This window comes from Dermacentor andersoni, chromosome 1 (genome assembly GCF_023375885.2).
Source record: "Dermacentor andersoni chromosome 1, qqDerAnde1_hic_scaffold, whole genome shotgun sequence".
NCBI classification, from domain to species: Eukaryota; Metazoa; Arthropoda; class Arachnida; order Ixodida; family Ixodidae; genus Dermacentor; species Dermacentor andersoni.
The window spans coordinates 376,762,216-376,774,647 of NC_092814.1; the positions used below are offsets into that span (position 1 = coordinate 376,762,216).

At 47.7% G+C, this 12,432-nt stretch overlaps 2 protein-coding genes across 2 annotated transcripts; both read left to right on the forward strand.

Annotated features, from left to right (window-relative positions):
• The first annotated feature begins 1,121 nt into the window (after positions 1 to 1,121).
• Positions 1,122 to 3,246, forward strand: LOC126518699 (major egg antigen-like). The gene has a single exon (XM_050168465.3). It carries the CDS (start codon positions 2,214 to 2,216, stop codon positions 2,796 to 2,798), a length of 585 nt encoding a protein of 194 aa, XP_050024422.1. The 5' UTR covers positions 1,122 to 2,213; the 3' UTR covers positions 2,799 to 3,246.
• A 4,152-nt stretch (positions 3,247 to 7,398) lies between these two features.
• LOC126518698 (alpha-crystallin B chain-like) lies at positions 7,399 to 10,627 on the forward strand. Its single transcript, XM_050168464.3, has one exon. It carries the CDS (start codon positions 7,645 to 7,647, stop codon positions 8,299 to 8,301), a length of 657 nt encoding a protein of 218 aa, XP_050024421.1. The 5' UTR covers positions 7,399 to 7,644; the 3' UTR covers positions 8,302 to 10,627.
• Positions 10,628 to 12,432: the final 1,805 nt, after the last annotated feature.

Sequence of the window (12,432 nt, forward strand, 5' to 3'; positions counted from 1 at the left end):
GTAATGAGGCTCACAGCTCTCATTTATATTCACGTATTCATGATCTTGTAATAATTACACCACAAGCGTAAATCATCTCAAGCCACTGGCATGTCAAGTGCATGTCACTCAAGCCACTTGGAAGCAACTAGATTTACGTCATAGGCATCAACAGCGGTAAGACTGCAGGCGCTCTTTTGAGAAGACGCTGGCAGTTATCCCATATTGTGAGATCGAATGGGTTGAAGTGAGCGTGGAAGCCACTCCCCAACGAAGAACGCCAACAAAAATAAGTAATCAGTGCTTTCTAATAGTACTCACCCAATGAAGCGAAACTTGTGGGGCGAGGAAAGTCCATGAAAATAAAATATGTCCATGTAACAGCGCGACGAGAGATATAAGCGAATAATTATTGCAGCGTTACAAGATAGAAGGCAGCCAGAGCCGAGATAGTCTAACGGATGTCTTCCAATATTATTCCTCTTCGCGCTTCGTCAATTGGCGCGTTATCATCGATATCTCACGTTAACACCTTTATCGCCTGACCGCGAATCGTGGGTGGTAAGAAAAGAACAAAATCAAGCAGTAAGAATGTTTAAATTACACAGACCCGAGTATCTAATACACAGGACAACTGCTAACTGATGCCATTACAGCTAAAAGAAAAAGTTGACTTGGTCAGACATTGTGATATTGAGAGCAGACAATCAGCGGTATGTAAGAGTAATCGAATGGTAAAGGGGGCGTATAGTGGCTCGCGGCAGCACATCGAGTGAAATTTGCCTGATTGGAGAATTTCCTAAATTTACAAGGGAGCCTGGTCGGCACAGGGGAGGCGTAAATTGTAGAGAGAGATAAGTGCGAACGCCCCTTTGATGCTTATACTCTACCAATGCAAACTCAAAGATGTTATCGATGCAGTGTCGCTACACATTGAAGATAATCGACAGAAAGGAAATTCCCGTTAGCATGCTTAGGATTTACGCAATGTGTTTGCAACGGATTCTAAACAAGAAGCCTGACCCGTCTTAAACCGTCGGCGAGAAAGGGACTGCGCGCGCTGGATCAAGCTTTCTTTGAGTAAGAAATAAAAGTATAGAAGCTTAATGGCGTGATTGGAAGACGTGGAAAAAATCCTCCTTCTCTCAACCATTTGAGAAACCTATTCGCATCCCTCCGACTACAGCGCAAGCTCATCCTTCACTATGTTCACCCTGGAAAGGCCCAGATTAGATGAGCGACCTAGTAGCACCATTCTTACCCCACGATGCGCGTGAATGCGAACTCTCAAGCTTGCGCGGCTGCCCGTCCCCTTACCCGATAGACAGCGACACCTGTACCTTAGGTCATCTTTCATTGACTTTCTGAAAATACGCTCTGAACCCTACCCAATCACTGCAGAAAAAAAAGAAAACGTAGAGAAACGAACTCGTTGCACACGCCTTTCTGCTGACTCGCACCCTCCACCCCGCGAACGACAAAAAAAATTCGGTGCTGTGGCGTAAATCAGGGCGTTGACAACGATACAACAAAAGCGGGACATGTCTAGCGAGGGTGCTCTCATAACCGGCCAATACGTCTCTCGCCGCCATAGCTTGAAGCGGCGCCCATGACTCATGTGCGGAGCGCCCCGCTTTCCACTCTCGTCGCAGCTATGGGAGCTCGCGAGGTGCGCGTGACGTCACAGCGATGACACAGTTGTTACGCCCTTGGCTGTGAGAGGAGCTTATTATTCCGTTGTTCGTCACCTTCCGCCGCGTCCAAGATGGCCTCCGCAAGCGCGGAGATGAAGTAACGGCCGAGGTTCTCGATCGTCAAAATAGAAGGAAAGCAACAAAAAGCGTGCAAAAGTTGCGAGGGCGGGCCGGCTTTTTTGGAAGCGACCCGCCGCGGGCCGGCTTCCCCGCCTTCTTTCGGCGCCGGTAATGCTATATATAAAACTGAAACCACCGCGCGCCTAGGGGCAAGCTGCACACTCTGGCCTGCCAAAGCTCTCGTTGGGTGAGCAAGTCCTCGAAAGAAAGCTAGAAAGAGTGAGAAAGAAAAAGAAAAAAAAGGAAAGAGAGGATCGGCCAACGAGCCAAGACATATATCTCCTCGCGACCGACCGCAGAACGTGCAGCCGCCCGCCACTACTCGAGACCTGCACGCAGTCGACTCCAGACGTCCGTGCCCTGCGGTAGACATCAGTGCTCGTGCAAACACTCGGGTGAAGCTCCTCCATTGCAGCCAATATGTCGAGCGCCACGACCCAGACTCGCACCGAGGTGAAGAAGGTCCACCGTGTGTTTGAGGGCTCCACCGCCGCCGACGTGCGGCGCCAGATGGACGAGTTCGCCAAGGAGTTTCCGGACTGCATGCGCTACCTTGATGACATGTTCCCCGAGCACAAGCTGCTCCCGTCCAGTGGTGGACCGCCAAGGCCTGAGCGCCAGGAGAGCATCGTCAAAGAAGTCAAGGTTCTGCCCAGCGACGACAAGGACAAGATCTCTGTCGAGCTCGACGTCGAGGGCTTCAAGGCGGACGACATCTCGCTGAAGGCCGTGGGCCGCAATATGACCATCCGCGCCTTCAACGAGAAGTCCGAGGGCGACACCACCGTCAGGCGCGAGCTCAAGCGGAACGTAGTGCTGCCCGAGGGCGTCGACGTCGAGAAGATCGCCTGCAAGCTGACGCCCGAGAACAAGCTCATCGTGCAGATCCCGCTGCCCGTGGAGAAGAGCCAGGGTGTGGAGTACCTGATCCCCGTGCGCTGCGACATCGAGCGCAGCGTGAGCCGCGACAACTTCGGCGCCGGAGCCAAGGCCGTCGATCGATGAAGGCCCAGCAGCGTGGGACGTCGATCGGACTTGTCTAGAGAACATTCGTTCACTCTGCCTCGGTCTCCGTGGCCGCGGACAAGCTAACCCACTGCGATAATTCGGCCATAATTAGAGAAAATGGATGCTGAAAAAGCTTCGCGCCTAATCTTTCCGGTTACATAGTCACGAGCCCTAACTTTCTCGTCCCTACAATCAAGTTATGCTTGCGCTCTAGACAACCGGGATCGACTGTGTACTAGGCTTGCCGCCGAACGGTGGAGATCCGGAGTGGAAAGGCGGCGACAGAAGCTCGAGCTTCCGTCGTCGCCATTGCGCTCAATCAGCTCCTTTCTGTCGTTCTCTGGCGTATTGCGTTCATTATTGTGGTTGCCATGAATCGTTTTTTTTACGTCGATGTACACTCGCGCCTGTCAGCGAGCAATGAAGTTGTTTATTTACTGTTTGATCATGTGTGTTTATTTTTCTGTCAAGGGCAACCGGTAACCGTATCGAATATTGCGGCGGTTTCAATGCTGGCTGCTGTTGCGCGGTTACTTTCCGAAGAAAGTTTTAATTCTTGATGGACTGTGCTGGCCCATATCCATCAAGAGTTCCTGTCGGAAACTATTTGATAAGAAGACCATAAACTGGAACGTAGATAGATATAGAGAAATCTATTTATTGACACTCAGAGTTCAATTGCTTACCCTTGTCATGTGCTGTAAAGATTGTGAAAGAAAAGATATGTAACTCGCGCCGTCTGATGTTTACGTGGCTCTCATGATATGTCACGTTGACGAGTCCATTCCTTCAGTCATCACTAGGGCTAGTATATTACGAGAAAAACCTTGTGTTCGATGCTACTCCTTTCTCTAATTATCCGTCGCTCATGACCGGCTGATGGGCCTGATCATTGAGGAAGCGCCACAGGGAAAAAACTATTGAATAGAATCGTTGTGCTATCTCTGCTCAGCATTGAGACTTGCTTTTATGTATGGAAGTGACTTTGAATGTCACAATCCGCACAGACCTGGCCGCTTTCGTCGACGGTTAAAACAATGAGTGCATTAGTACAGTTCAGGTTAGTCTTCAGAGCCCAACGGGAAGTTAGAAAAGCGTCTTTTCTACCCGCTGTTAAAATAAGGTGCGCGGTTTCACTGAGAAAGCTACGCTCAGGTAAGTTCTAAAAAAGACACTTGTAATACCGTAACGGCATTTCTTCGTCCCTCTATGGTAACGCCGTCTGACGTGCAGGGCCTATGGTGTGGGTGTCAGACGCCGTTAACTTACTGAATTACATTAGCTTGAAATCGTAGACCGAGCCACTCTGTCAGGAGTCAAATTTTTGGCGCTCTTTGAAGTCAGTGTCAAAAGCAAAACCTCTTATAATGCAGCACTATCAATGTTTTCGTGCTGATCCAACGCATTGCAATGGCCATGGTCCCTAAAGCTGAAAACATAGTTATCATGGCAGCACTACTTAGACAGTGGTATATAGTTTAGTCGAAGGAAACACGAATTCCTTGCATTGGTTAAAAGCTAAGTCGCGCCATCGTAATTATGAATCAACATCAACTCTCCTGGTTTTCAGTACTTTCTGTAGAGTGGATATTAAGAAGGGGCACTTCGCTTTTATTTTGTGGTGACAATTCAGCTTGGGGATTTCGGCTACGATTGTGATATCGAGGCAGCAGCAAAGAAAAAAAACCAATCGAGGTAACGGCCAACTGCTCGAGAGTTTGGCTGCTGCGCAGAAGCGATATTTAATGCATGCAGACAAATGCGGTTTGCTGAATTAAGCTCTTTCATACACGTGTTTACTGGGGTGTGACAACCGCAGGAACTAGGTCAACCTATACTTGTTGCCCTAAAAAAGCGTTACGGCCAGAAAATACGGCTCGCCTAATTTTGGCCCGCGCCCTGGTGGAAACTGAAACCGGCGGGCCCCGTCTGGCTGCTGAGCAAGAGGCTGTAGTGGACAGCGCGTCCTGGTGACGTGCAACTGTGACGAAGGGGTAGTTGAGAAATTGAAGGCGGCATCACAGCACGTGACGGGAAGGAAGAAAGAGTGGCATGCGGCGAAAGAGAGAAATGTCGCATCCCCGAGAAAATCACGCGACCAGTAGCGGTAAGGCGCGGGCATTAAGAATATAACGCGAATCCAATCTGGTGTAACAAAAGTACGCCAAATGTTGATCCGCGACTGATGCTATGGCCCGCTGCTTCGAGCAGCAGACTGGGTGTAATAATCAATCAATCAATCAATCAATCAATCAATCAATCAATCAATCAATCAATCAATCAATCAATCAATCAATCAATCAATCAATCAATCAATCAATTTATTATTCGACATTATTACAATTGCAAAGGAAATGAAATACGAAAGGAGGTCCCAAAGTGAAAACTTGCGGGGAGGACCTCCTGTTATAACATGTCTATAAATGTAGAATATACGATTAGCAACAAAGGTAAAAACAGCGGGAAAATACAAATCAGCATATTAGAAGTAATTAATCAAATAATCAACAGGTCTTAAAATCTGAACACCGTATCTAATATTGCAGACTGTGAGGGAAATATGCCAGCAAGGGGAAGTTTTTAAGGTGAAACCTGCTATCACTTGCGTAAAAAACAGATTTTTTTTTCTTCTCTGTACTGATGCCCGTGCTGGTTAAGCAGGCAGGGAGCTAACGGGAGGGATCATGCCACGGATATGCGCCACACATAAGAGGCCGGAACATATCATAAGGCCGTGTCTGTCTCGCTGTGTCCCGTCTAAATTTGCGACATAAGAAACCATGTTTCATAATACTTGTAACCAACTATCTCACCTTAGCGTAATGAGCGATATCATATTGCCTATAGGTGTGTTTTTCTTTATATAGTTTATGTTAGCAATGAGTGGCGCCCTCAAAACGTGAACCTCGATATAATGCTCAAGCCCTACGAAAATACGTTTTGATATAAGTTATTTAGCCCAGCCACGAACAAATTAACGCTTCTCAGGAGTGTGCTGAACTGGGCGAGTTAGTGCGTGTTGAAGAGAATCGAACAGCACAAGATACTAGATGGGACGACATGCACATTGCTGCGTCTGTCGTATCACTTCGCCCTCTTCGATTGTCTTCATCAAACTCCTCAAAATGTGAAACCCATCACCGATGAAAAAAGAAAAATTTTTCTGCGCCCAAATGTTGCGGCATTGCTTTAATAGAAATAAAGGTCACGTTAGGAATCTACGAACCTACCAGTCGACGGTTACCATTTCGAACCCGAGTTCTTACAAACTTTACAGAGTTTTTTCTTGGGAGCTCGCATACCGTGGTGCCTATCGCATTGGAGCCTTCAAAGAAAGACCTTCTAGGTCGCACCCGACATTTAAAAGGACGAGTCATACACAGCATCGAAATCAAGACCGGATGACGACGCGACTTTTGAAAAGCTCTACGTACGTGCACTTTCTTTCACTCCAAATGAATGGTTGCAACATGAAATAGTCAAAGCGTAATGGTTCAGGCGTCATTTATCGGTCGTTGTGCGGTATCATGGTAAGGATGCGATTGTTTGATAACAAAGAAACAATGGTATTAACCCGGAAACCTAAACTATTCCATTGTTTATAAATGCCGACAACTAAGCGTTTATATATCACGGATTTGTACGACGGTGTCTACAGAGTGTAAAATATAGCCCTTTGTATATAAGGTGTCCCAGCACGTTAGCAAAAGCTGCTCAACAATGAAACAAGATAAAAGCCACGTGGTGCAAGGTGCGATTTTAATAACTATGGTGTTCGGTAGTCAGACCTCTGAGGACCTGACACCATTGGCCCTATCAATTATTGTACCTTGCGCCGTGTTTTTTTTTTTTTAATCTTGTTTTTCGTTGAACATCTTGGCTAACGTTAGCTGGGAAACAAGTTATACATCTATGGAGGAATGAAGTAGCTTAGTTCAGACATTCTTATTCCAAAATGAAGAAAAATTCCGTGGCCTGTGAAGCTTCTATGCTTGCTATTCTATGATTAAGGTAGCAAACATTATTGACGTACGCATTTCTGCACTACGCCATCCGCTCTTGTGTGAGTCAACGCACCGTGTGAGTCAGCACCCGGCGCAATCATTTGATTGCTCACTGCGCGGCAAACGGCAGGAAATCTCTTGGAAGCACGTAGGTTGAATGGGTAAGTCTGGCGTCAAGCTGCTTAAGTGAGTCAACTGCGGTAATCTTGTTAATGATGTTACGCTGTTTACAGAGTTCTGGCTCGTTGATATAATTACGCTAGCAGACAGTCGCAAGAATATACTAGGCGAGAAACGAACGTCGGTCAGGCACATCGGTTATGTGCTTGTTGATCCTCTATACCACCTGGCTGGGCCCATTCCGGCCGTTCGTAAACGCTCCTCGCGACAGCTGGTATCCGTTCCACGAACGCGAGACTTCTTCACATGACGTCAGGCGCCGCAAGGTCCTCGAGACGCTGAGGACTGCCACCCGCTTTCTACGGAGTTTAGCCGACCAAGCAACGGAGGGCGCCACTGTTGTGACGCAGAAAGGTTGGGCGGTTCCGGATCTTGCCAGATGGCACTCGTCAGACCGCGGCTGGCTCTGAGACGTGGCGTTTTCTAAACTTAGACCCCGGGCTCCTGGAGCTGTGACGTTGATGGTGGAAGGGGAGAAGAGAGCTAGAAGGGAGCCTACGTCTAGCTCTTCCCTTTACCCTTCGTTTCGCAGTAGAGCGAAAGTTCTGGACGCCGCAGCGGCACGCCAGATCTCGCCGGGGGGTTGCCTGCGAGCACGCACTGCGGCGCGAGAGAGTATCGCTTGTCCATAAATACCCCGAGGGGGGTGCCGCTTCGCCATGGACAGATCGCCCTGGTCCCGAGGAGACGTGCCCGAGTCGCCGATGGCGCGCAGCGAGATCGTCATTCCGATCCACTCTCTGCAGAGCGTTCCGCAAGAGTCGTACCGGACCGAGGTGCGCCGCCACGTTCAGCAAGTCCTCGAGCGAGCCGCCGCGCGGCCCGAACACGACCTGCGCCGCGAGCTGAGCACGATGTTCAACAGGTTTCCCATGAGGTCGCGGCTGCTGTACGGCTTCGACGACTTCGACGACTTCTTCCGCGACATCGTGCCAGCTCCCACGTTCCCGTCCTTCGAAAAGGCCTTCCGTGAAGTCAAGACCACCGTTGACGAGCACAACAAGCTCCTCATGGAAGTCGACGTGCACGAGTACGAGCCCGAGGAGATTACGGTCAAGGCCATCGACGGCCGCCTGCTCGTACACTGCAAGCGCCAGCGCGCCGGGTGCACCAAGGAGACCCACCGCGAGATCTCGCTGCCCGATGGCGTCGACGTCGAGAGCATCACCTCCAACCTCACCGCCGACGGCAGGCTCAAGATCAGCGCACTTCTGCCGGGTGCGTACGGCTCACAAGTGCAGCCTGTCCAACATGCCACGGCCGAGCCCGAGGGAGACCAGAAGGCCGAGGCATACCTGTACGTCAACGACTACTGAGCGAGTGGCGAGAGATTTAGACGCGGTGGGGAGACTGGGGTCGGATTTCACTCTGAGGAGGCCTTGGGCTGAAATCCGAACCGACCTCCCTGCTCGATAGTTTCAGTGCTGCGCTGCCGGGGTTGGCAGCGACGTTAGATATTTCGTCTTTCCGACGCAGCAGCACGCGCCGAGCCTGTTTCAAGAAGGTGTACCTTCGATTCTCGTGCTCTTACCATAGCGGGCTGTAGATCTTCAAGGTGCACAAAACATTCTGTCAGTCACCCCATGAAGAGCGCTTCACCATATCCTCAACGGGTTTCCTAACTGAAGCTAATGACAGTGCTTAATTAACTGCTATTATTTATCTTGAAAGAGGCTCATGTCTCAAGTGCCGTACTCTATAGGTTGTAGTCTGCCCACAAGCTCATCTGTGGGAATGCATCTACTCAGTATGGAACACGATTAGGTTTCTCAAATTCGGTTATGATAATGGAGGCTCTAAACCACGGCGCCTGGATGCCTTTACGAAGAGGGCCTATGTAAATTACAAGTTTCATTGAATTGCGAACAGATATCAAAATGCCACAGCTGTATTTGAATTTCCTTCATTTACGCCGAAGCACTTCACCTTAGCATACAGTGACTTGTAATATTGCGTAAATGCTAGCGCCAGTTGCGTCTTTTTTTCCACTCATGACCAGTATATCACTTAGATATTCCTATGACGAAATGTGCGGTCGTGCTGCTGATGTTCTGGCAAAGACACGCAAGGACTCATTTAAAAAGCAGGGAGAGAGGGACCGGTGCGGTAAATTTGTGTGTCTGAATTTTTGGCATGCGTTCGGGCGTCTTACCCTCTGTGTTTTTTCACCGAACCAACAAATTCCCTGTCGCGTTTCCAACAGCCTTTTCTATCAAGCTACCAAAGAAAAAAGCAGTCGTTAGCACGCACGTCGCTCTCCCACATCACCGTGTAGTTTTACGGCTTGCGAAATCTTACCAGAACCATTCACAGCACAACTTCCAAATATATCTATTAGTACACGAAGTAGCCACGAGGCTTGCTTTTGTGAGGCGGACTTCACTGATAGTAGGGGTGCGCGAATATTCGAAATTTTCGAAGAACAACTCGAATATTTCCCTACTCTATTGCCTCGTCCAATCGAATAGTTACTATCCGTGATTAAAAATATTTTCGGCTAGTTTTCGAATATTTCAAATCGCCAACTGTACGCGATCGAGCAACAAATTTGAGCAAATGTGCGACAAATTTAATCCTGGCGGCCATAGTATAGACACGAAGCACGACAGGTTACGTCTGGTTACGTAGTGGAGCACGCTAAATTTTTCCGGCTAAACCGCAGCCATGCCTACTCACCAATGAGCCCCGATTATGCGAACAAACGGATCATTCGGTCTCGAAAATCCCTATTCGCACACCTAATTGACAGCGATGACGACGACGCCCCGCTTGACAATGCACATCGTCGACGTGTTTCGTGCTGTGACCTGCATTGTCAAGGTGCATTATCGTGTTGCACGCACCAACGGTGGCGAATGATAGCGCCATGCGCCGGTGAATCAAATCAGCTACAGAAAGGGAAAGTGCTACTCGCAAACTGCGTTTAAGATCTGTTAAACGTCTTGCAGCAAAAACTCAGTCGTAACTGGCATTCCTCCAATACTTCCTTTTAACCTTTTGACCTTTTCTCTTCTTTTTTTTTTTACTTACCCACACTTGTTGGCTTGGAGTCTCCATAATGTTAAATATGCGACATTGACATCAAGTAAAGTTCGCAATGTATGCAATTGCGTCAAATGAATACGCTTAGTGTTCGAGAGTGCCTTGTGAGTCATGTATAATTCAGGGAAAGAAAGAATTATTGTAGGTGCATGCAGATGAGAATAAATGTGATCGATGTAACATGCAAGAAGTGAAAGAAAATTGTAAATGGACGGGACGTTGACAGGTGCAGTCTTTATTGATACCTGCTCTTTGTACTTGAATTTTCACCTAGCATGTATAGCACTTCTGCGTTATGTTGTTTAATGTAGATGCTTTTGTTCTCTAAATGTTTTTTTTTCTCCTGCTTTCTCTTTCTTCTATTGAAGCAACCCAGACTGAACTATGAATATTGTGAACACATCCGTATTCTGGGTTAACTTGATTTGTGTACTATATGCCAAAAATTCTATCTGTGCTTTACAAGAGACGAATGTTTCGGCTCTCCCTGCTGTAAAATAAGCGTCACCTAAGACTGTTATTTTTCATTTTTGCTCCCACATCTCTTTTTGTACAAAAGTATAAAAGTTTACAGAATAAATAAACTGTTGTTTTCACGTTCATGGGGGCTCTGTTCTTATGCCTTGATCACATAATTTTTGCAATGTCAAATTCTTTTCTGCGTCGATTTTGGGAAATCCTTCCTTAGCGCTGCTATCCGCTCTGCGATCTCATTCTCAAACTATTGTCGTCTCAAACGAAGCTCTTCCTCCACACCACCGAGTTAAGCACAGCACCACCCACCGACTAAAGAAGACGTTACGCTTCTCAGGAATTGCCGTGCAGTGTCGATGACGCGCAGTAACCACTTCTGTCAAAGGGCCGTACTTCTTCAGTCGAGGTGGAGCTGTAAGGGGAGGAACGTGCTTCACTACAGGGTTAACATACTGTTAGCCTGCGGATGCTAATATTCACTGGAACAGTAACTCTTCTTTATCGGGAGACAGAACTTGCATTGTTTTCTGATTATTTTATTTTCACAAGTTCATTTCAGCTTCTACTGTGAAAAATTGAACCTGGCTTAGCCGGCTATCTGGTGTTCTTGAAATATTATGGCTGGTGTTCATTTTGGTTTCCCCAATCGCTGCTGCAGCAAGACCAACTTTCTTCAAACTATAGTGTCGCGCTCAATATGCTTTTTCTGGCAAGGTCTCCTAACAAAGTTAAAATATTTAATGGACTGCTTATCACGTCTGGTATGCAGGTAAATCTACGAGGAAAGTCTCGAATAAAATAGCCCAAAAATGCCATTTCCATGACGCATCAAAATTCTTCTGCCATTGCCGCGAAGGCCGCAGCTAAGCTATGTTTTACCGATTGTTAAACCATGTTTGAACCTTGTGTTTCTTCCTATTTCATAGCGCACCGAACGATAATCACCCTGTACTCAACGTGTTCGTCCAATAAGCCTCCAATCCAGGGTATGTGACACAGATTTCGGCCACAGCAGACTAATATTTGAATCACTGTGCATTTAACAAAGCTTAGTGGTCTGGAATTACCTCATGCTCGCCCGAGAATGCTTCTAGCACTTTCAGCTTCTGGCGTTCGTCAACGTCGGTTCCGAAATCAAATAGGCGTGCCCGTTCTTTTTTTAACTTATTTAGGCAGTGGCTATGAGAGACGCCGTACTGGGAGTCGCTGGATTATTTTCACTGCGCAGTTTTTTTTAACGTCCTTATAAGGCACCGTACACGAGCCTTTTTTGCACTCCGCTACAAACGGAATGTAGCTATGGCAGTCTGTAATCGAACATTTTCAACTGTACAACGCCGGTAACCACATAGGCATTGAAGCAGGCGGTTCCGCACTTGTGTTTTTTTTTCTTTCCTAGGTGTTAGGAAGGAGGAGGGGGTGGGGTTACAAACAACGTACAAAGTTTATATGCTCCTGGCATGCACAAAAAAGCACAATCTCATCGAGTGCGAAGAAACAAAGAAAGAAAGCAAACACAGCGGAACTTTTTCACCAAGATGCAGAATCTTGAAGAAAAGTTTACGTAGCCAACGAAAGCTCTCGAGACTGAACGCGTATGGTTCTTTCTTACGAAAAGACCAGAAACGACAGGGGAATGCAAATGAATTCCGGTGCTCCTGTTCGATACTACGCCACAACTACTACGACGTCAGCACAGCCTAAATGCATTCTTGAACTGCGATTTATCCTCCGTGTCGCGCGGCGCACCGTGCAGGAGTGCGGCATGGCGTGCTCGTTTCGGTGCAGGATGATCTCGGAACACCGCCAGCAACTTGCATAAAGTCGGCAAGTACCGTTGACTTTTAATATACAATTCATTGCGGGCACCTGACGCGATTTTCCTGCAGGGCATCTCGCGTTTAGCGATCTTGTCCCTCTCACAGCAAATT

What these genes read in the sequence shown, in the direction of transcription:
- LOC126518698 (XM_050168464.3), top strand. Translation starts at nt 7,645, where the DNA reads ATGGACAGATCGCCCTGGTCCCGAGGAGACGTGCCCGAGTCGCCGATG.
- LOC126518699 (XM_050168465.3), top strand. Translation starts at nt 2,214, where the DNA reads ATGTCGAGCGCCACGACCCAGACTCGCACCGAGGTGAAGAAGGTCCAC.